This window comes from Lates calcarifer, linkage group LG3 (assembly GCF_001640805.2).
Source record: "Lates calcarifer isolate ASB-BC8 linkage group LG3, TLL_Latcal_v3, whole genome shotgun sequence".
Taxonomy (NCBI): domain Eukaryota; kingdom Metazoa; phylum Chordata; class Actinopteri; family Centropomidae; genus Lates; species Lates calcarifer.
The window spans coordinates 18,019,954-18,041,343 of record NC_066835.1 but is presented as its reverse complement, the minus strand read 5'-3'; the positions used below and the strand labels follow the sequence as shown (position 1 = coordinate 18,041,343).

The window sequence follows — 21,390 nt, the reverse complement described above, 5'->3', positions numbered from 1 at the left end:
AAAATGGCTGCTGTAGCATCTTAATAGAATGAGACTGAATTTAAAAAAAAAATAATCTACAAATCTGTTTTTCTCACTGCCTATAGAGAAAAGACTAGATACCAGTGTATAAAGACTTTGAAGTACTGATAACTAGGTTAATATCCATGAAATTAACAGCTGTATCTCTGATCAGTTTTCTGTCTCTCTGGAAAGTTCATGAACCATAAGTGTATTCATTGCTTTCTAAATGTTTCCATTTTGTTTTCTGAGTGGAGAAACATCAAAAACAAACTCATGCATTTCATACATAGAGTATTTATTCAAAAAAAAAAAAAAATTTAAATATGACAACCAAATAAAAAGGCTCAACTTAGGACCAGGATCAGATGAGTGTTAAGACAAAAGGTCTTGACGTACAGTTTTACTTCTAAAAGTGACACAATCTCACAATCAGGCAAAAAAAAAAAAAACAACAACAACAAAAGCACATTAATATACTGTGAAACCCAAACTTCATTTTTTCTTTTTGAGTGTGATGATATGCAGTCAACCACAGAGGTGTTTAAAGATTTATTTATCGTGGGGGAATCCCTTAACATTGGGAGACGGGCACTCGTGGAGTTAACAACTCAAAACAAAGAACTATCCCAAGTCTGTAAACGTCTAAAATTCACATTAGGAAAAAAAAAAAGAAGCAAAACTAAATATCATAAAGGGGTTTGATAGTGACATGCATACACAGAGGGAAGGCCAGACAACATGATTGCACAGAAATGTTACGATTGCTTCATTATTGCCATCCATTTTGAGAATGAACACATAAATTATAAGCTAAAGGAGGAAAAGAAAACATGTTTACAGACAGTAAGAGAGGGGTCACGTCCCAAATAGAAATAAAGTTAAATAAATAAATGCTACATAATGTCTACACTGAGCTACTCCTTACTTACAGAGTCGTGAGTGTTCCCCTATTATTTTTCTTTAATTCAGAAATGTTAAGTTTTTGGGTTGGGTTGTGCTTGAAAGTGCCCGTCCACTTAAAAAATAAAAAATAAGAAAAAGAAAAAAAACTGATCCCCACAGGCCTTTTGGTCCTGTCAGCTCCAAACTGATCAGTTCTGCATATTTTTGTGTTCTTGGCATATGTCAGAGGTATCCACACACACTCACACACAAATACATACACGCACGCACACAATCACGCCTTACAGTATTGTCATGTATCAATATATACTTAGTAATGTAGACTCAGGGTTCAGCGCCCTTTTTTCTGAATGTTAAGATTTCTTTGATTTGACTTGTATTTTGTATTTTTTTTCAGCACCATCAGAAAAGGCACAGTCTGTTAACGGACAAATCGGTCCAAGGATGAACTTTCAACCCTCCTCCTTCCTCTTTTCATGAATATGCAAAAGAATAATAATAAAAAAAGAAGTTTGATGCAGTTTTCAGCACGTGCATTGAGACACACATTAAACCCCATCAGTTTGTAATCTCTTCGATGAGCTTTTGAGATGATAAAAACAACAAAGTACGAGGGAGGTCTTCATTCACAGGTCGTCTCTGCAGAGGAGGGTTGATGGCTCATCTACATACATGAACTAAACAACCCCCCTTCCCACCGACAGTCTGCACAAAGCAGCAAATACATCAGTTTTTGCTTTTCACACACAAGTATTGCATTATCAAATTTGGAAAAGAAAAAAGATCAGAGACCACTAGGATTATTAAATGCCATATTTCCATACAGCTATATTATCTCCCTTCAAATAGGACTTTGTTAGAAAAAATAAGTGGTCTGTGCATTTTATTAGTATCTTTAATATAAATATATCTCCATTCAGACTTAAAAATGCTTTTATTTTTGAGGAAAAAGGCATCTGTAGCCCTGTCTACAGGCTCTAGAGGTCGATTTACTGTAAGTGGCATCATGAGAGGAAAAGGGATTTCTGTTATAAGGCTCTCTATGGATATATTTCAACTTTAAAAAACAAGCAGAGCACTAGCCAACAATGTTAAACATGCCCACGACTAACTATAACTATTCTTCAAGTAAAATCAAATGCTGGTAATGTCTGACATTAAGAAACAGCCTCAACATGACAACAAACACAGAGGGGAAACAACCTGTTCTGATATTCTTATTAATTAAAAATGCTTTAACTGTAGGCAGCTCCAAACAGAGTTGGAGAGAAAGAATAATCAAGCGCCACCTCAGCATCTTGACTCAACCAAAAACACATGCATCTTTTTCTAAGTGCAGTAAAATACCATATCCTCTTAGTCTCTCTGTATCAATATAATTAAGCTATATGTATCTGATGAGATAGTAAATAGATGTTTTCTTATAGCAGCTAAAGTTTTGGTTTTGGTGACACGTGGCTAGCACAGTTAGCAGTACAGCTCCTTTTAGCACGATGCCGTTAAAGGCTGAAGGGAGTGTTGACACCATGACCGACACCCACCCACCCAAGTCCTCCACCCCTCACCCCTGACCAGGCACGTTGGTTTGGTCCAAGTGATGAAAAATGAAGGCTTCGTCTGTATCAAACTACACTTCAAGGCCATGAACAAGACAACAACCTCCGGGGCTGAGCGTCAAAAAACAGCACTGTTTCTAAAAGGGTTTTAACAAACTTCAAAATGTTGGATTCTCACAAGTAGCTTCACTTTAACGTCATTATATTGCTATTTATTTGGTTGTAATTCCAAATTAGTAAGCCTACAGTGTACCTAAATGTACCAGAAAAAATAAGATGCTCCTTATTGCATCGTGACATATTATTTCATTCAAAATACAAAAACTACTGTCTGAGAACTGTGTTAAATTTCAAGCACTGGAACCAGCTTCGGTGCTGAGACATAAACAGACAAATGCAACCAAGCAGGGCTGCAACTGATGATTGTTTTCATTATCCATTAACCCTTTAGTCTGTAAAATTTCAGAAACACTGATGTAAAAATGCCGATCGTAATTTCCCAGAGCCCGAAGTGATGCCTTGTTTCGGCTGAACAGCACAAAGATATTTCACTGACAATCAGAAAATACACACTCAAATATTTTGGCATTTAGCTCGAGAAATGCCTGAAATTACTGAGTGGTAGATCAAAACAGTTGCTGGATTCATTTTCCTTGAGTCGACGACCTGATTTATCGACGAACTGTTGCAGCGCTACAGCAACAATCAGACTGTGAAGGCTTCGACTGTGAGAGTGCAAACTGTGAGTCCCACCAGTGCATGAGAGGAGGACACACATCTGAGTGGACAGTCTCTGCCTCCACCCGACTGGATGCACGTCAGCCTGCTCAGAAATTCACCCATGTGTGTGATTATTTATGTTTTGTTTTCTCTTTGACACAGAAAATACTTTATGATCCTGAACATTAAGATTAACCCAATAATCTAACAAAGACGAGATCTCCTAATGAAATCTGAATAAATATGATGTTTTATTATCAGATTTTGGAATAAGAAAATAGTTTATGTTGAAACAATATCTGCGTTTCCTTAAAATCATATTTTGTGATCAGAAGTGATTCATTTTTCATATTTCATGGATATAATAATATTTTACGATGTAATTTAAGCTTTGTCTTTTGTGCGATGGCTCTGTATGATCTCCATAAAAACACACTGAAATCACAAGATAATTTGTTCCCGATGAGTGAGCAAAACATTAAAAATGATCACACACACTTGGCCTGTGCTCAGATTCAGCTACAGTCCTCAGTGCTGTTCAGGCCCAAGTGTTGGGCAGTGCAGTATTTTTTCGCTGGGATCCAGAGACTAACTAAACGCGTTAACAGAGGCACCCAAACCAACAACATACGATTAAAATCCTTCCATCTCCTTGAACCAAATTAGGCACTTTGTTTACTCTCTCCAAACACACCATCAGACCTCACGGCTGATCCACACTTGATCCTACTTGTTCACGAGAATGACAAATTCTGTACATTCCTGAATCCAAGCTCATTGTCACTTGCCAAAACTTACTCGTAACAAACCACTTTAGCACGCGAATACTCATCAAAAACATTCAGCACCAAACCTACTCTCTCTGCATTAACACCTTATTGCACCAAAGGAGCTCTTGACAACTAAATTGGTCAGTGTAAAAACTGGAAAAAAATGTTTGTGGTCGTCAGAAGATATACAAAGTGTCCACTCCGTTTCTATTGCTGAAAATGAATGTTAATTTAAAAGTTAAAAAGAAAAAAAACAATAACTCATAAATAGCAAGAGGAATAAAACACACAAGAAACGTTTGGTATAACACACTGTACCAAGCTGAACTATGAGCTGGAGAGGTTTAAAATTGTCCATTCCATGGCCATGGCATTGTTTTCTAACAGTCCTCTTCATGCACCTCGCCTCACAGTAAGGCAACAAGCGATACACAATGCCTCAAAGACCTAAAAAATACAAGTTAAGATTTCATTCAGTGTCTGTGTTGGTAAGAGTTACGCTTCTTACTGTCTGGCTGACGGGCTTAAAGGGAGACAGAAGAGCAACCACGAAGGCAGCCCGCCAAAGCCTTTGTTTTACGAGTGTGCTCAACTAACGTGTTGCCATGGCAATCACACATTTGCTCGAGAGACAAACAACACAAACATTATCTAGAAAAGCTGAAAAACACACAAACAAACATGTAAAACCGTCTACAATATAAACCAGCAACATTAGGCTCAGCATGAGGCTACGGAGCGAGTCAGGTCCTCACTGGTTCTGTTTCATTCCCACCCATGCATCAAAGAATCATCAGTTTTTAAATTCTGCCTATTATTTAAACACCCCCAGCAAAATAAAAGGTTGAGCTGCTGTCAAATCTGGAAGCAAGCTTTAAAAAAAAAAAAAAAAAAAAAAAAAAAAGAGAGAGAGAGAATTCATTGCGATTTAAATACAGCAGAGGAAAAAAGGATGCATGGGCAGGAGCTCAGAGACAATTGGCTGGTCTCAAATTGCATAATGTGGCTGTAACTCCTCTCTGGCTTCTATCATCCTTACACGGCCTGCAGTAGCTGCCGTCGTCGCCACCGTCGCGTTCCAGTGACCAAAGCTGCACCAGCATGGAGTCAGACCTTAAGACTGGCTGAGAGGCTGGGAAGGAGGGTGGGGGGGTGGGGGATTCAGGCGAAGTACATGGTCCTCAGTGTGTCATGGTGGATCTGAACAGCCTTGGCCAATGCCTGGGGGTCCCTGCCGTTACTCTGCCCTGAGACGTGGCTGCCCTCCGCACTGCGTCAACAGGAAATGAACAAAAAAAAAAAGAGTAAGACAAAGTAGAAGACCTAAATAACTGACTGAAAATGTATTTCATCATAAAAAATAGCACTAAAAAGACCTCACCTGTCATGCTCTTTGTCGACCAGGTGGTAGCGGGCGCGGAAGGCCACCAGGTGGGCGTAGTAGGCCGGTGCCGGGATGGAGACGGACCGTGTGCAGCGGACGTAGGTGTGGCACAGCTGGTAGGTGAGGAGCTGGAACTCATCGGCGGTGAAGCAGTTGTCGTCCCACAGAACATGGTAGTGGGAAGGCCGACTCGTACCCTTGGGGAGGGGGAAGGCAGAGTTAATCACACCCCAGAGAGAGCAGCTCCATGGAGAGAGGACAAACAACCAGCTGCTAAAATTAGCTGAAGTAGGGAGGCCTGGTTGTTCGACAGACTATTATGGAAAAGCTAGAGGTACCCCTTCTCCAACAGCGGCTGCTGATGTAACTATAAAGCAAATGCACTTGATGGCCTTCAAAAAGACTATAAATTAATAATCCGGCCACCAAAACTATAGCACAATGATTTTGTCTATGCAATGGGAAGAAATGTAAATATGATGAAATGCTCTTATACTACATAACTTTATTTGGCCCTTGAATCAGTCTTCAAAATACTGATAAAAGAGCTAGAATGAGTTTTGTCAGTTAATCAGTAACAACATGATTATTAGTTTCCTTCCTCACAGGACAAATCAGGAATAAACACCAGATGCTTTTTATCACCATCTTGTAATGACATTTGCAGTAACTACAAAGGCCAAAGCAGTTTTCTTAAATGCTCACCTGGATGCCAGCGTGACTGCAGAGGTAAAAGTCAAACTCATAGGGGTGGGTGATGTCTGTGTCCACTGTGGTGCCAGCAGGAATGTTTCCACTTCGTCCAACCTGGCAGTGAAACATAAGGTCACAAATTTTTGTAAGAAAACATAATTTCACAGGCCTGAACCCGGATATCAAATTTCTCTTTTTCAAGTTTCCCCAAATTTCCTGGTAAAACAAATGGAGACAGGAGTGAAACCTGATCATTTCTAGCATTAATAATGTCTCACCCGCTCGTTGCGATCCGCACAAAAGAGGCGTGTGTGATGGCGTTTCTGCACGACGATGTAGGTAATCCCCGGCTGGTATTCTTTCTCTAGACTGATACAAGCCTCCCTGATAGCCAGCAGCTCATAGTATAGCACCTGAATAGAAAAATACAGTTAGTATTCAAATAACTGGGTGAAAAAAAAAAAAGTTTTTAGTAAAGTATGCTGTCTAGACCTGTCTGAACTGTCCCTCTGACACTCCGTCCCTGTAGAAGATGATCCTGGTTGGCTTGTAGCGGGTAGATTTGTAGAACTGGATCAAGAGCTCTCGCACCATAGAGGCCAAGTCCTGGATGATCTCCTGTCTGGGCCTCTGGACCCGAACCGTAGCGCAGTACCTGCTGGGGTGGGCATCCATACTGCCCACCACCTGTAGAGGAAGACCAGTCAGAAGTCAGATTTATTGTCCTGGTAATGTCTGTAAACACACAACAGCTAACTTTATGTGCCTTCTGTGAAAATAAGAAACAAATACTCAACTGAGCCGATACTGAAGTTACAGTTTCAAACTATACAATTTACAGGCCCTAAAATTACTTTGGAAACTCTGAAACTGAAGCATTTCAGGTGGAGAAGCTGCACGCTGTAGACTGACACATATTTCCATGAGTAGTTTAAGGGGGGATAAAAGTAGCTTTTATTCTAAAGTGAAGTCTCACCGCTGCAATAGATGGTTTTTTCCCGTCTCCTGCTGGAGGATGAGTGACATCAGCTCCAAGGAAGATAACAGGCTGCTGGAACACAGAGGGCCTGGATGGACGAGAAGAGACACAAAATTATCTTGCAACTGATCTGTCACGCAGCTCAGACTCAGACACAATCCTTCTGACAGCAAACAGAAAGACAAGAGATGACAGTGAGAGCCAGGAGGAAAAAAAAAAGACATCAGGAAACAACACACAAGTGAAGCACGTAGCTGTCCTGCAGAAAGCCTTTGCTCATATTTATTTGTTGCCTTATGATTGTACCGTTGGTGTGGAACCAGGATGTTGTTGATTCCTCCCAGTTTGACGTTGATCTTGAGGCAGAGGTTGGAGAGCGTCTGAGGGGACGTCTTCACTACGTTCTTCACCTGGACACACTGGGTGGCCATGCCGAGGAGGGTGTCCCCAACCCGCTTCACTTCAGCTGCAGGTCAGATATCAGATGTTGCTTTACTTACATTTATTTAATACACAGACGTTGTTGTGGTTACTGTTGAAATTTTAAACATTGTATTCGGTTAGAAAATAGTTCCTTTTGTACCATAGACAGGTGTTTTCCCAGGCAGGATTACAATGATGAGCTGCAACCCAGCGTAGGTGTTCTTCAGGTGTCTGAACATGGGCTCCACGCTGTCGGCTCCCTGGGCGTATTTACAGAAGCACGGCTGGCCTTGGATCGGCATCCCAGCATCCTTTGAGATCTTCCGCAGCTGGTCAGTGAAGCTCCTGAGCAGGAAAACAAAACAATATATAATGGTACAGTCATGCAAGAGGAGGATTATTATTTCAGACGTGTGATCAAATAGTGTTTTCAAAGATCAAAGTCTTTTCCACACTAAAAACGAATCAGTTTCTTTGCAATATTAATGATGATACCCTGACACATTAACTCTTAAGAAATGCATCTCACTCCAGTGATTTCTAAATAAAATCTCAATGTGACTAATGTCTAAAAATGTGAATATGATTTACTAATGCTGACAGAAGCCACTTTGATGCCTTGAGCTATGAATAAATAAAAATACATCAATTATTATTTGACTGTTCACTTTAAATTTTTAGTTGGTTTTTTTTTAAACTCATTTGCAAAATATCTCTATTAAGCTTCCTTTTATCTATTCATTCTTTAAGTGGTTCACCACCTTTTCGGTTCAACAAAGCAGTAACAATCGTTTTTGTGAACTCACTTGAGGATCTCTTCTCTGCACTGCCTCTGGGTGGCAAAGCAGGCGATGGCCCACATCTTGATCTCCACTCCCGTGTGAAACTGCTTCCCCCTCATGTCCCACACCCCGTGGCTGGGTGTGGCCACCGTGCGGTTCTGCAACGACAGTGCAGGGTTGATCTGCTGGGGCTGGCAGTCACACAGACACATACAGTACATGGACACACAGACAATGTATGGATTCAAAGATTCAAAGAATTCAGGCAGCCAGTGGGATGTCAAAATAAACGGCTAATGATGATTATAAAAGCTGAGTGACTGGTAAGATGATCATGGCATTAAAGACAAATTAATTTTTAAATTTCATCTGTGCTTGCTACTGATTGGGTCATGCAAATAAGTTGTAATGCAAGGAAATATATCTTTATAACAGACATGCAAAACAGAGACTGGTTTCAAAATAAAAGTTTCTATATGTGATTTCTTAAAAAAAAAAAAACCAGGATGAATGTATAAAAACAGTACAAAACCACAGCAGATTCACAGAAGTTAAAGTTCACTCAGAGAGAAAAGAGAGGAAAAAATGTGAGATATAGACAAGGAGAGAACTGTGGTGAACAGTGGAAACACAACAAACATGAGAAAAGAAATCTAGAGATAATAATCACAGGGTTTCCCCTGAGAAGATTTTCAATTCAGAGAACTGCCTGAGAAGCTTAACAGGCTCCTTTTTAATTTTCTGTCATATTTATCATCACTAAAGAAATTCAGATATCTGCATTTTTGGCACATAAAATCTACTAAAAGACCACATTTAAAGATGTTTAGATGCTATTTAAAATCTTTTTCGTTTTCCCAGTTTGGGTTATTAATCCCCACTTTAACCAGAGGAAACCCTGCTGTTTCAAAAACAAGGGGACATGCTGAAAAAACACACATGCGTATGAAGCGTGATTTAAAGGGAAGGTACCATAAATGGTTCAGAGCTCACCCTGCCGCCATACTGCAGCATGGGGGCCGGCAGGACGCGGCCCGTCACCTGAGCCATCTCGTCTCGAACACGGAACTGAAACTCCTGGACGAACGGGTCAGCCTCGTAATTCGCACTCCGCACCTCAAAAGAAGAACAAATGTTTTTTTTTACTTTACAAGAAAACAAAATTTAAAAAAAAAAATCATCTTGCTCTCCTGGTCCACAGGATACTCACCAGCCTGCTGATCTCCTCCTGTCTGTCTGGTGCAGAGCGGGCTGTTGCTTTGATCATGGTCGACGTCTGGTTGTCTGTTAGTTTTTTAATGCAGCGCTGTCCAGCTACAATGTTGCACACCTAGGTGGAAAAGCAGGGATTAAAATAAGTCCAGCCTCATAATCAAAATCATTTTATTTTACTTCATTTAATCAAACTAACACTGTTTTTCCAGTTTGCCCTTTTCTGGTTGGGAGGGTTGATTTTGTTTTGTTTTGTCAATCTCATCCATGTTTTTTCTGTTGCTATTTTTGTGAATGTAGCCAGGTAGCTAACTATCTGTTCAGGAAGATGACATCCCCTTTCTTTATGTGAAATACTAATGGTGTGTTCCAGTTGTACTCGGATGTCAGAATTTCCGAGTTCCTAGTCAGAAGTTTCAACTGGAACACCCCTTGACTTGGATTTCCAACTCGGAAAGTCAGAAACCTCACCAACCCAGACATAAGAATTTAAGATGGCTGCTACTATTGACTGTCAAACTCTCTCAGTCCTCACCTCCAGGGGCAGGTAGGTGTGTTTCTGTTCCTGGCCCACCTGCAGACAAGGCAGGTGGGGATACTTCAGCTGCAGATTGTACTTCTCTCTGAAGTACTGCGCCACTGTGCGTTCAACTGTCTGACCATTCTCAAGCTGCAATGGAAATCTGTGGATTTGAAAGTGATGAGAATCTCTCATTAATGTGAGCCAACAACAGCTTTGGTCGCGGGTTAACAGCTATTGTGGTGCAATGTGGAAACATACGTCTGGAGGCTGGCGGGCCGTCGTGTTACATTGCAGACTCTGTACTTCCTACGCATGGTTCCACAGTGTGTCACTTCCACTTTAAGACCTGCGAAGACGGTGGAGGCTCCAATGTGAAAAAGCATTGGTAGAATGAGTGGGGCAACTAGATAGGTTAAAATTCTTACATCACACAAGATTCATTTGTAGTTCCTCTATGCAGAAAATAAACTGCTGCAACATCAAATAGCCACAGGAGCATCCCAGGCAAAGCAGTACAGAGTGACAAGAAGCAGAAGCTGCCTTTGCTTGCTGACATACCTTTGATCTCTTTGGTGAACTTGACCCTGTGGGAGTCGGTGAGCGGGCGGGGCTGCTCGTCAATGTTGTGAATGTCCAGGACCTCACACATGAACTGAATGACTGGCTGAGCTTTATAAAAGGCTGTGGCTGACACTGAAACGATACAGAACGAGGTCAGTAAACAGCATTTTTTAAAGGGTTGCATTTACAGAATCTGTAAAACAGAGCTGAGATTGAAATACACATCTGTTCCTGGGCATGTTGGAGTTTGTCATCATGCTTTTTCAGTTTCTTGCCAAAAGTTAGATGAGGAGGTTGATGCCACTGTCATAAATGTCCATTACATAAGAAGCCTAAGACACCAACTAGTTAGCTTAGCTTAGCATTAAGACTGGAAATGGGGGGGAAACAGCTAGCCTGGCTTAAACCTCCTCACCCTGCGCTGCAAAAAAGCAAATGAGCTTACATCCCAAAATGTTGAACTATTCCTTTAAATGTCCCTGGTTTCACATTGCTTACTCACCATCAATGTTGAGCATCATTTTCCACATGGCTGGCCGCACCGACTGATGGAAACCAAACCACACCTCTCTTCCTCCACCTAACGGGTGGTCGTAGCCGTCTGGGGAGGAGAAGAAAGATCTTCCAACAGGCGTGTACCTGGTGAGGACAGAGAGGTGACACAAAGGTTAGTGGAGCAAAAAAAAAAAAAAAAAAACGCACTCCTCAGGCTGGGTAGTTGCATTCCCTTTAAGGTTCATTGGGTGCAGCACAACACAAGCACTGCCTGAGTTACAGGTCTGAAACCACAGGAGGCTAAAAAGGTTTTCGTTCATGTTACTGAAACCTGTTCTGGTTAATGGATTCACCAAATGATGTCCCACGGTAGATTACATAAAAATCATTTTAATCCATATTCCCATGTTGTGTTCAAATCCCACTTAGTATACTAAAAATATATCCATCTGTGGTATTGTCGGGTACATACAAGTGTTCACCAAATTGCTCGTGTTACAGTTTGTGACACTGTTGTGGTTGAAATCCTGCATAATAAATTAAAGGGGGTACACAGTAGCTCCAGGGATGCTGTATCCTCAGGTCATATTTCATGACCAGAGAAGTAACTAACAAGAAATACTGCTCTCATGTTTAATTCAGTACCATTGCACTGACACTGAAAAGTGTAACACTGGGAGGGTAAACTATAGTATAGACAGTAGCCATCCATCTTTAGTATTTTGAGGTTATGGTCATGATTTCAGCAAAGAATTTAACCAAAATTTAAATCAGCATGGACACAGATCTGAATGTCTTTACCTCTATTTCACTTTTATTACTATTTCAAACATCTCTGCAGATGAACTCACTTCATAGAGGGCAGGTGTCGAAGGACGACGTCCACGGCGTGAACAGGATTAGTGCTGAGGGGTTTCTCCAGGTCCAGCGGTTCGGGCACACCACGCCCCGTCAAGACTTCGTGCAGCATGTGCCAGCTGACCAACGACACAAATCTGATGGTGACTTTAAACGGGCGGTCCTTCCCACCTTCGCCTGGCAGTGTGACATCCAGGTCGACCTGAAGGGGAAGTTGTTGTTGGACATTCTAGCTTGTGTAATCATGATTCAAAGCTGACTTGATTCTGTCAACAGCAGCCACCTGTGACCTGAACAGTGGCTCAAAACTTTAAGTCTTACCCCTCCGGTGGCAACAGGGAGTGGGTTCGCTGTGTAGAGGCTTTTCTTCCCATCATAAACTGGCAGACGGTCACCGAAGATGGTCACCTTGAAATGCTGAACCATGGAGTCCACCACCTCCCTGAAAAGACAACCACGACAGAGAGTATAATCTCACATCACCTAATCATACACGGCTCAGTAATCAGTTCAGACATGAACTAGTTCTTGGGTTTTCGTGATACCTGTTGACTCTGCGGGGACATTTATCAGGTTTGATGTCCACTTCATACAGGTACACGTCGATTTTAGGGATTTCCACCTGGAAGCAGTTGGCCAGAAGCTTGATGGGCTTCCCAATGGTGCCATAGCCAGGTCGCCGTGGCAACGAAAACAAGGCTTGGGCTCCAGCGGCTCCTACAACAACACAAGGAGGGAAAAAAATGTGAGCAACAATTAACGACAATGCACACTGTCCGTCTCGATAAATTATAAAACTATGGAAAAGGTAGCTTCAGTAACTTAAAAGTAGATCTTGTTGATATTATGTTGTTATTCTTATGTCAACAATAGAACAGTGATTATGGGGATTGTGTGTGTGAAATAGCTCTTAGTGAAGAACCCGCAGAGAATCATCACCCAGCTCTGCAGCTCCCCTCAGATGTTCTGAGCGTTGTAGCATCTGTTGAGTCATTGTTTTGGTTTTAAGGCCAGAGACTTCACTATTGTGTTTAGTTTCAGTTTTGAGCAGACAGACAAAAATGAACAATTAGCTGGTTAACATAGCCAAACATTTCACAGCTAAAGAGCCAGGTACGTCTTTTATCGGACACAACTCCAAATGAAGGCTGATGTTTCCTCCATCGCTGCTGGTTGTGTAAAGTGTTCTATTATCAACTTTATAAGGGGATAATATCGTATATCAGTGGCGTTAGCAGTTTGTAGCACTGCCCCCAAGTGGGCAAAACATAAAATGAATTCAGTGAATGAAGGTTTAACTTAAGACAAACCTGTCTCAATATTTTAATCTCTCTCTGGAATCCTGGCAGTTCATGTTTCCACTCAATCTGCCATCAGTATCTATTTCACTTCTAGACCATTCACCATCCCATTACAGCTACAACAAAACCCAAACCAGGAGCCTTGAGCACGACGAATTCTTTCAAACGAGCTAAGAGCTTTGAAAAGGAGACGAACTGGAGGAAGGAAGTGGTTAATATGGAGGAAAGAGCAGATGGTGGGTGCTGGAACTGAAGATGGTCAGGGACGTTAAAGATTGCCCCACATTAAACTGATAAAAACTGACAACTGAAACAAACGGGCCAATGCTGTTTTGTTTTTTTCTTCCCCAAGTCGATCTGATAAGAACCAAATAAAAGGTTGTGGAGTTGGGTGACATTTTAAATAAAGACCGGCTTGGCGGTCACAGATTTCTCCTGACTGACATGGCCTTTGCCAGACAGGAGGAGAAGTAGGCGGGTGACACACCACGCCAATTTGACACCAATTTTCATAAATGCCAAACTGGAAAGTACTCGGTGAAAGAAAACTGACATCACACAACCACACAATTTCCACGAATGTGACTCAGAGGATCCACAAACACACACACACACACACACACACACACACGCAATGACCAACATGACATAAAGTCTGCTACATACAGACAGAGCTCAAGCTGTAAAAATAGCAAAAGGTGTGCTAAAATGAGTGTACATGTGAAAAAAGGACTTGGGAGTAATGATGAATGTGGCCATGAAATAAGTGTGGCGGAGCAGCTGTGGGTGGAAAATATTAAATTGTTTCAGGTTGTAGCAGAGAGTTCTCGTCAGGGTCAAAGGCTGACCCTGGATCTGCTGCAAGGAGGCATCATTCAGAAAAAGGACTGTATTTTCTGCTGATGTGTCCCCGAGGTCGCTTCCTCCCCTGTGCTGTTCCCATGGCGATGGTGCCCATGTTGCTACGGCTTTCTCCATGGCAACTAAAGGCATGCTGCACAGGAGGAGGAAAAACAGGTGCATGCAGATTTGTCTCATTTCTCTCTGGGCTGCGGTGACAAAAACACTGTCTTTATTTTAAATAGATTTTAACTTTTATGTTTAAAACAAACAGAATTTGAAGAAAAACAAAAGGAAATCAGAATTATTATTATTTCATCCTCAACTGAGCTCAGGACAGATAGCAGCTTCTGCACCAGTAATGACCCAAAAACACAAAAGGTTCACTGTGGAGTGAGCAACAATGGAGAGATTAATGACCACTTATCGGCCTGCTTCATCATACACATGCACCACACAACCAGCGGGAGCCCACACAGAGCTGACATTCAACCCACACACTTTTAAAAGAGCACTTCACTGAGCCATTACTGTACGTTTCTAACATTACTCCACAAACGCCAGACACTAAAAATGTGTGAAGCTCATATTGTTCTATTAAAACAAATGTTAGTTTACCCTCATCAACCCTGCAGACCTTGTGTTATACAAGCTTTTAAACCTGCAAAAATGCCAAATATGGCATGCTGTTTCAGAGGGCAGTGGTTCTTGAATCGTACGCAAAACATTCAGAACTACTACTGCTGAAACGCTAAATCATTTACTCAATTAGTCGACTGACAGATAAATAATGAGCAGCTCCTGTGACCATCGAATAATCATCAAGTCATTTTTCAAGCAAAAATCAATAAACCAGATACAGAATGTATTGCACATACAGGAAATGTTTTAGACCTTACAGCTGACTGACTGGGAACTGTAAAAGTGGCCATTTACACAGAGATACTGTGGATTTATGCATAAAATTGTAACTCTCAAAGAGTGCAAACAACACAAAAACAGCTGTGAACAAATTAGAAACAACCTCAACGTTTGCAAAATAAACTTTATACTTCTCACTCTCAATTCTGTAGATAAGAACAAGTTGTTCCAACATCTTATTACCATCATGTTCAGACACAGTCCGATAATTTCAACAGCTTCATATGAGAAGTTTTCCTGCCGGGTCTGCAGCGAGGCAAAAATAATAATTTTCCACCAATTTTCCTTCAGGTACATTTGACTTTTTACACACAGAGCCAACAGCCACAACCTCATTTAGTTACACATGAACTGTGATTAACTGTAATTATACTGCCTCTAAGGCGCCTGCTAGAAGTCAGTCATCAGGACACACATGAGTCAGTGAGGAAATTAGGGTGATATGAAAAGTCCAGATTTTCAACTAGAGCAGAGAGACAATCAGTCACTCACTGGCATTTGTGATCATCAATTCATCTTTTCAGTTACTTATCAACCAAAAATGCCAAACAACCAGTGGTTCTGGTTTCTGTAATGTGAGAATTTTCTGCTTTTCTCGTATCTGTATCACTATAAAGCATATATCTGTAAGTTTTGGACAAAATAACAGGCATTATTCACTGGTTTTAGATGTTTAATATGGCAAGCAACTTATTTTGTCTGATTCAACGTTCAAAATCCAAAGATTTTCAATTAACATTAATCTATTTTTAATCATTAATTAATTAATGATTAAAAATAGAGAAGAGCAGCAAAACTTCAACAGACATTTTTGGCATCTTACTTTGATAAAGCTTGGACAATTAATTAATTATAAAAAATAGCTGTCAATCACCTGTATTGTTTTGTCAATCAATTAATCAATGCATTGTTTAAAGTCTAAATTAAAAGAATCATTCATTGTAGCCCTATTTTCAGTATGGCAACCTTGTCAACCACAGCTGATAACTGTAAAATTATATTACTGTGTGTTAAATCAAAAAGACATCAGCACATTTATCAACTTCTGATCCAAAAATAATCATGGCTCTAATAAAGCTTTGTTCTATGTGTGCTCATGCAGTGAAAAGTGGGTGGAGAATGAATGGGTCAGCTTGAGCCAACCAGTTTGGCCCTTTTTGTCCTCCATGTCCCCAACAACATCAATAATATACAGGCTGTGACTCACAAATTGTGCCCCTTGCCAACAAAGTAAATCGACTTATGTCCCACCATGCTCAATTGATTTGTAATTAACCCAGGCAGCGGTTAACTGAACATTATTCAATAGTTAGGGTAACTATGGCAGCAGCTGGTGTGAAAGGCTGCCCTTCAAACGGATGTGTACACACACACACACACACCTCCCTGAAAGCGAGCCAGCCACTCTCAGGCTTCAGGCACACCTGACGGGATCACCACCTGCCTTTGACAGCCGACAAAGAGTGACGTAGACAATACAAGGAACCTGTGAGACTGGTTTGAGGCACACGCAAACACACACACACACACACACACACACACACACACACACCAAGTGACCAGTAAAACCCAGATGAGAAACGGACACCCCAGTGTCTGTCTGTCTGTCTGTCTGTCTGTTGGAGCTGGACATGGGAGTCTGAATTGAGATTTCATGCTTAGCTCATTCAACCACTATGTTGCCAACTAATGCTCAGCAGGCAGTTTATTGGGTACACCCAGATAAAACTAATACAGCCTAATACAACTGTCCTGCAATAGCCCCTCTCTCTATGAAGGTTATAACGTTCAGTTTTAATTTAAATTGATTTAGAGAGGTGTTGCTGCAACTGCACCTTCATTCTGGAGAATTCAGTTTGTGGTGCTGTTGAACTGCATTACATTGCACGAAGAGGTGTCTGTTATCTAGCATAGCATCGCTGATATAAAAAGGGGTGGACAAAATAAATGCAACAACTGTTCATATAAAATCAACACAACTGAACAGCACCACACACTACAGCCTCCAAAAATACCGCAAGGTTGACTCAACACTTCTCTAAAACAGTTTCAACAGAAACTGGACAGGGTTGTTGCATTGGACTGTGTTAGTTTCAGCTGAGTGTACCTAATAAACTGACTACTGGGAGTGGACAGACGTAACACACTCGCAGCTCATAGTGTCTGAAAATAACTCAAGTGCAACACCTGAACACCAAATTAGCGCAGTTAAGCGTGGCTGGTTAGCCTGTGAATCCCACCTGTTGTTCCGATTTCCATTCATGAGGTCTCTGTCCGGATGATCCGGCTCCCAGTGATCGATTTTTTTTTCCCTCGGCGTGAAATTAAAACTTTCAGTTTAGTTCCGCTTGGCCGACACGTCGCTCCCCGGCTCCGCGACTGCCCGCTCCCCGCTCCCTGCTCCCCGGCTTCGGTAGCTGATGTGCACCCGGGCCGCTTTGGGGTCCCCTTCGACTGGGAGGTCTTCTCCCTCCGACCTGCCTCACCGCAACTGACAGCTCAAAGTTGAACAAACCGTTCCCACTGGCGCCCTTAAAAGTTCCTTTTCACGTACCTAAAATAAGAAGGACGTTATTTTGAGTGTTGGAAATGTTTTATGACAGTTTAGACGCGGAGTTTATTAAATTTCGCTGATAGCGGCGGCGGGTAAGCTAACAGTGTTAGTTAGCTTTAGCCGACTACAACTAGCAACTAACGGGCAACTCGAGACACAAGACTGGCGTAAATACTTACCGAGTCAGTGGCTGTATTCGTCGTCCCGGTGGGTTAACGTGACAATCCCGTGTTCTTCTTTAACAAACTGATATGAGGGGTTCACTACCCCGGCGTCCTCCTCGGTATCGGCGAGAAACCGGTCTGAAATCTGCACTTACACCGCCCTCTCTCTCACTAGCGCGAAGCTAACGAGAACACGACCGTAGGACTTCCGGAAGACTCCTTCAAAATAAAAGCATTACTGAGGCGCAAAATGTGGCAGGTGTTGCAAAGCAGATGTTTTAGCACCTGGGTTCCAGGTGAAATTCCTCTTAATTTCTGTTAACATTTTTGTTGGTATATTTACTCTAATAATCAGCTGTTGGAAGTATATCATAGATACTCCAGTACTACGCATAAGTATAACTTTGAGGTACTGACACTTTGAGTGTTTCCATCTTATGATACTTTATACTTTTAAATCACTATATGTCAAAGGGAAATATCATACTGCATTTTTTACTAGTTACTTTTCAGGTTAAGATTGTACTCATTAACCTCGATCAACATATAAAATATTAAATAAATCAGCTTAACATGAAGCAATGTTATTATTATCATGAAACCAGACAAAACAGTTTTTGCTTAAGAAATTAGTGTTTAATTATGAAAATAGATGCTGATTAATTTTCTGTTGATTGACTGATTCAGTGAAATTTGGCTGAGTACTGTTTACAAGTTAATGCATCATATAAATATAATAATATAACATACATAATATAAGACTCTGTTTGCAGGCTATTCTGCCTTTTGAAATCGGGAGTTTCACTTGCAATTAAGTATTTTACACTCAGGGTATTGCTAATTTTTAATTAAGTAAATAATGTAAACCATCACTGTTTATTTCCATTCAGACAAGGACTAGACAGTTGTGTGATTTCCGGCCTGATCCTGACTCTCTCTGTTTAACTTGACAAAGCTGACTGTCCCTCCTCCTCCTCCTCAACCGAGGGAAATCCGTCAGGAAATACCAACCGCAGACAGCGACGTCACTTCCTTCAAACTTTTTCTCAATTAAATGCGTCATGTTCTGAAATGACAGCTTGTATTTCAGGTGTTTCAAGTTACAAACCGACCTGTCCATCTACGTATAATAAACACATATGACATCAACTGATATATGACACCTTGTGAAAACAACAGTAGATTATTTGGACCCTTACATGGAGGTACGCACTCCACACTGTAGATGTCTCCACAATCCATAGATCCAGATTTGCAGCAGCTTCATACATAAACCATAGAAGAAAATAACCAGGAAATATTACACTTCAACATGAGGAATCACCACTGTTTTCCTGGGAGAAGTTAATGGAGCTGCCAGCATCAAACAGGTGTGATTTAAAAGTTTAAAAAAATGTCACTTAAATGTTAATAAATTTTGCTTTAAAGTGAATTATTTTGCTGAAAAAGCCACAGGTCTGTCACTGTGTTCAGCTGCTAAACACTGCAGCACCACAGTCCATGCAGATGTGACTCACTCCTGGATTTATATTTCAATCAGGATGGAGAAGGTGATCAACTGTTTCAAGAAAAGACCAGATGCTGTGGCCAGGCTGATCTGCTTCCCCTGGGCAGGAGGAGGGTCCATACACTATGCACGCTGGGGAAACGTCCTCAGCAGCTCTGTGGAAGGTAACACACCTGGAAGATATGTTATATTTGTTTTATCAAACACAGAGGCTACCCTGAACTCTCTTTCAGTGTTTGCAGTCAAACTTCCAGGCAGAGAGAGTCGAGCCAAAGAGCCGTTCTTTCAGAGCATGCAGCAGATTGTGGACGAGGTTATTGGCGTGTTGCTGCCGATGCTGAAAGAGAAGCCGTTTGCTCTCTTTGGCCACAGGTATGACGAGAATAAGGCTTTCAACTGCCATTTTCTCCACACCTTTTCTCTGTTTTCTATTCTAATACATGCAGCCAGTTTCATATCAGTGCTGTGTTTGCACTTTTCTAGTTTTGGTGCTTTCACAAGTTTTGCAGTGGCAGATGCTCTGAAGAAACTCCACAACCTCGAACCAGTTCACATCTTCCTGTCTGGTGCCTCTGCACCTTATGTGAGTTTATTTGTCTAATTTAACTGTATCTCGGACTCTGTATCAGTCAGTATCATGTACGTACCCAGGCAGGTGTATTAGAACAATTCTAACAGCAGATCTGTGCACAGTAAGTGAGAGTTCAGCATGTCAGGATGTGTTAGAGGTGAATTCCTGCACACTTGTTCTCATTTTATTCACAAGGATCAGATTCAGATCTTAGGAAATGCTTATAGTGTGGATTCTTTGATAGAGCGCAGGGGTTTGGTGTGTTGATAATGTACCATTCCTGTGTCGTCTTTTAGTCAGAGACTCGCATCACAGCCCCGAAGAGAAGCGAGTTATCAGACGACGATTTCCTCAAGTGGTTGATTTCGATTGGAGGAACTCCTCCCGAGCTCCTGGCCAACCCCGAGGTCCTGAAGCTCTTCCTTCCCGCCCTGAAGGCCGACCTGCACGTCGTAGAGAACTACAGGTGGACCGACAGCTCTTGTTTGTTTCTATACTCATGTTTAATCACTAATCTCAGATTGAATGTTAATAGTGACAGGAGTTGCTCACTCTTTCTGCAGGTGTAACAAGCCAGATCATCCATTCCTGTCCTGCCCGGTCACATGTTTTGATGGAAAAGACGACATCCCTCATGACTTACAAGGTCAGAAAAACATGTTATGTGTAAGCTGAAGACAGTGAACGAGAGACTGATTTATCATCTTCCAGATGTAATTAATACTATTTATTCATTTATTTTCACTAACAGCTTGGAAAGACATCACATCAGGAGATTTCACCGTCAGGATGCTCGATGGATCTCACTTTTACCTGAAGGAATCTGGAAATGAAAAAATAATATTAGACTATGTCACAAAGCATCTGGAAACATCAGAGATGGACTATTTATAATGAAAAATGCACAATTACAGCAGCGTAGTATAGTGAAGAGTAGTGTTTTTTTAATGCTTTAAACCTTGCTTGTGATAAATTTAATTTAATAAATGTAACTTAACCCTCTTATGTTCACAAGCCTAAATATTACATGTAGATGCCTTGTTATAGTCATAATCTCAGTCTCTTTTAAAGGATAGCTCTTTGGAGTCAGAAGTCAGAATTAGCCCACATGAAACTGAACCAAACATGAAACTGAACCAAACATACAACAGCTCCAATTCTCCATAATTCACAGACTCACTGTTTCTGAAACTGAGGCAAACAACGAATAAACAGCTGGAGATTTTAAAAGCAAGGTATCATGGAATCTGTTCCTGTTGAAATAGATTTAATCTAAATTTTTGACTCAGTCAGCAGCTGAACACTCGTGATGTTCTTTCTACAATGGAAATGAAACATTGTTCAGAAAACTTGTTGCAAAAGTTCTCACAAACACGTTGTGCTTTGTTTTCACCTTCTGTCCAGTTCATCCCAAACTAAGTCTGGAGACTGTGAAGCCACTGTTTAGTTCTGCTCTAATGTTTTGGGTCATTATCATGTAGGATGAAACTCCAGCAACATAATACACGTTACTGCAGCACAGTATAATACTAATACTGACTTTGTACAGACAGAGGGTTTGTAACTCATCAACAAAAGTGTATACACCTGTAGAAATCATTTACATTAACTTCCAAGACTTCATGAACTGCTTAAATTTCAATAAATACTGGGAAAATGGACGTGTCGGT

General features: G+C 41.2%; 2 protein-coding genes across 8 annotated transcripts; one reads left to right on the top strand and one right to left on the bottom strand.

The window, feature by feature from the left end:
• Positions 1–281: 281 nt before the first annotated feature.
• ago3b (argonaute RISC catalytic component 3b) lies at positions 282–17,836 on the bottom strand. Of its 7 annotated transcripts, none has more exons than XM_051068287.1 (20): positions 17,658–17,836; positions 17,165–17,478; positions 12,408–12,579; positions 12,184–12,304; positions 11,856–12,064; positions 11,012–11,148; positions 10,507–10,641; positions 10,207–10,312; positions 9,961–10,108; positions 9,424–9,543; positions 9,186–9,329; positions 8,238–8,404; positions 7,592–7,776; positions 7,315–7,474; positions 7,006–7,096; positions 6,522–6,716; positions 6,308–6,442; positions 6,042–6,143; positions 5,334–5,533; positions 282–5,222 (listed from the first exon to the last, which is right to left on the bottom strand). In XM_051068287.1, the coding sequence occupies exons 2-20, from the start codon at positions 17,181–17,183 to the stop codon at positions 5,114–5,116; spliced, it is 2,655 nt and encodes an 884-aa protein (XP_050924244.1). In that variant the 5' UTR covers positions 17,184–17,478; positions 17,658–17,836; the 3' UTR covers positions 282–5,113. The 7 variants fall into 7 exon arrangements, with proteins under 7 accessions (XP_050924244.1, XP_018555215.1, XP_018555223.1 ...); XM_018699699.2 differs by having other exon boundaries at positions 9,207–9,329; XM_018699707.2 differs by having other exon boundaries at positions 8,238–8,371; positions 17,658–17,835.
• Positions 17,837–18,856: 1,020 nt separating this feature from the next.
• On the top strand, positions 18,857–21,381 carry olah (oleoyl-ACP hydrolase). The gene is made up of 7 exons (XM_018699781.2): positions 18,857–19,012; positions 19,183–19,313; positions 19,383–19,521; positions 19,633–19,732; positions 20,017–20,186; positions 20,284–20,366; positions 20,472–21,381. Exons 1-7 carry the CDS (start codon positions 18,990–18,992, stop codon positions 20,612–20,614), a joined length of 789 nt encoding a protein of 262 aa, XP_018555297.1. The 5' UTR covers positions 18,857–18,989; the 3' UTR covers positions 20,615–21,381.
• The last annotated feature ends 9 nt before the right edge of the window (positions 21,382–21,390 follow it).

Excerpts from the sequence above, each read along its gene's own strand:
- olah (XM_018699781.2), top strand. The coding sequence starts at position 18,990 with ATGGAGCTGCCAGCATCAAACAG. Across the intron at positions 19,314-19,382 it reads CCTCAGCAGCTCTGTGGAAG|TGTTTGCAGTCAAACTTCCA; the intron begins GTAACACACCTG and ends ACTCTCTTTCAG. Across the intron at positions 20,187-20,283 it reads CACGTCGTAGAGAACTACAG|GTGTAACAAGCCAGATCATC; the intron begins GTGGACCGACAG and ends CTCTTTCTGCAG.
- ago3b (XM_051068287.1), bottom strand. Across the intron at positions 6,443-6,521 it reads CAGAGGGACAGTTCAGACAG|GTGCTATACTATGAGCTGCT; the intron begins GTCTAGACAGCA and ends TTTTCTATTCAG. Across the intron at positions 5,534-6,041 it reads GCAGTCACGCTGGCATCCAG|GGTACGAGTCGGCCTTCCCA; the intron begins GTGAGCATTTAA and ends CCCCTCCCCAAG.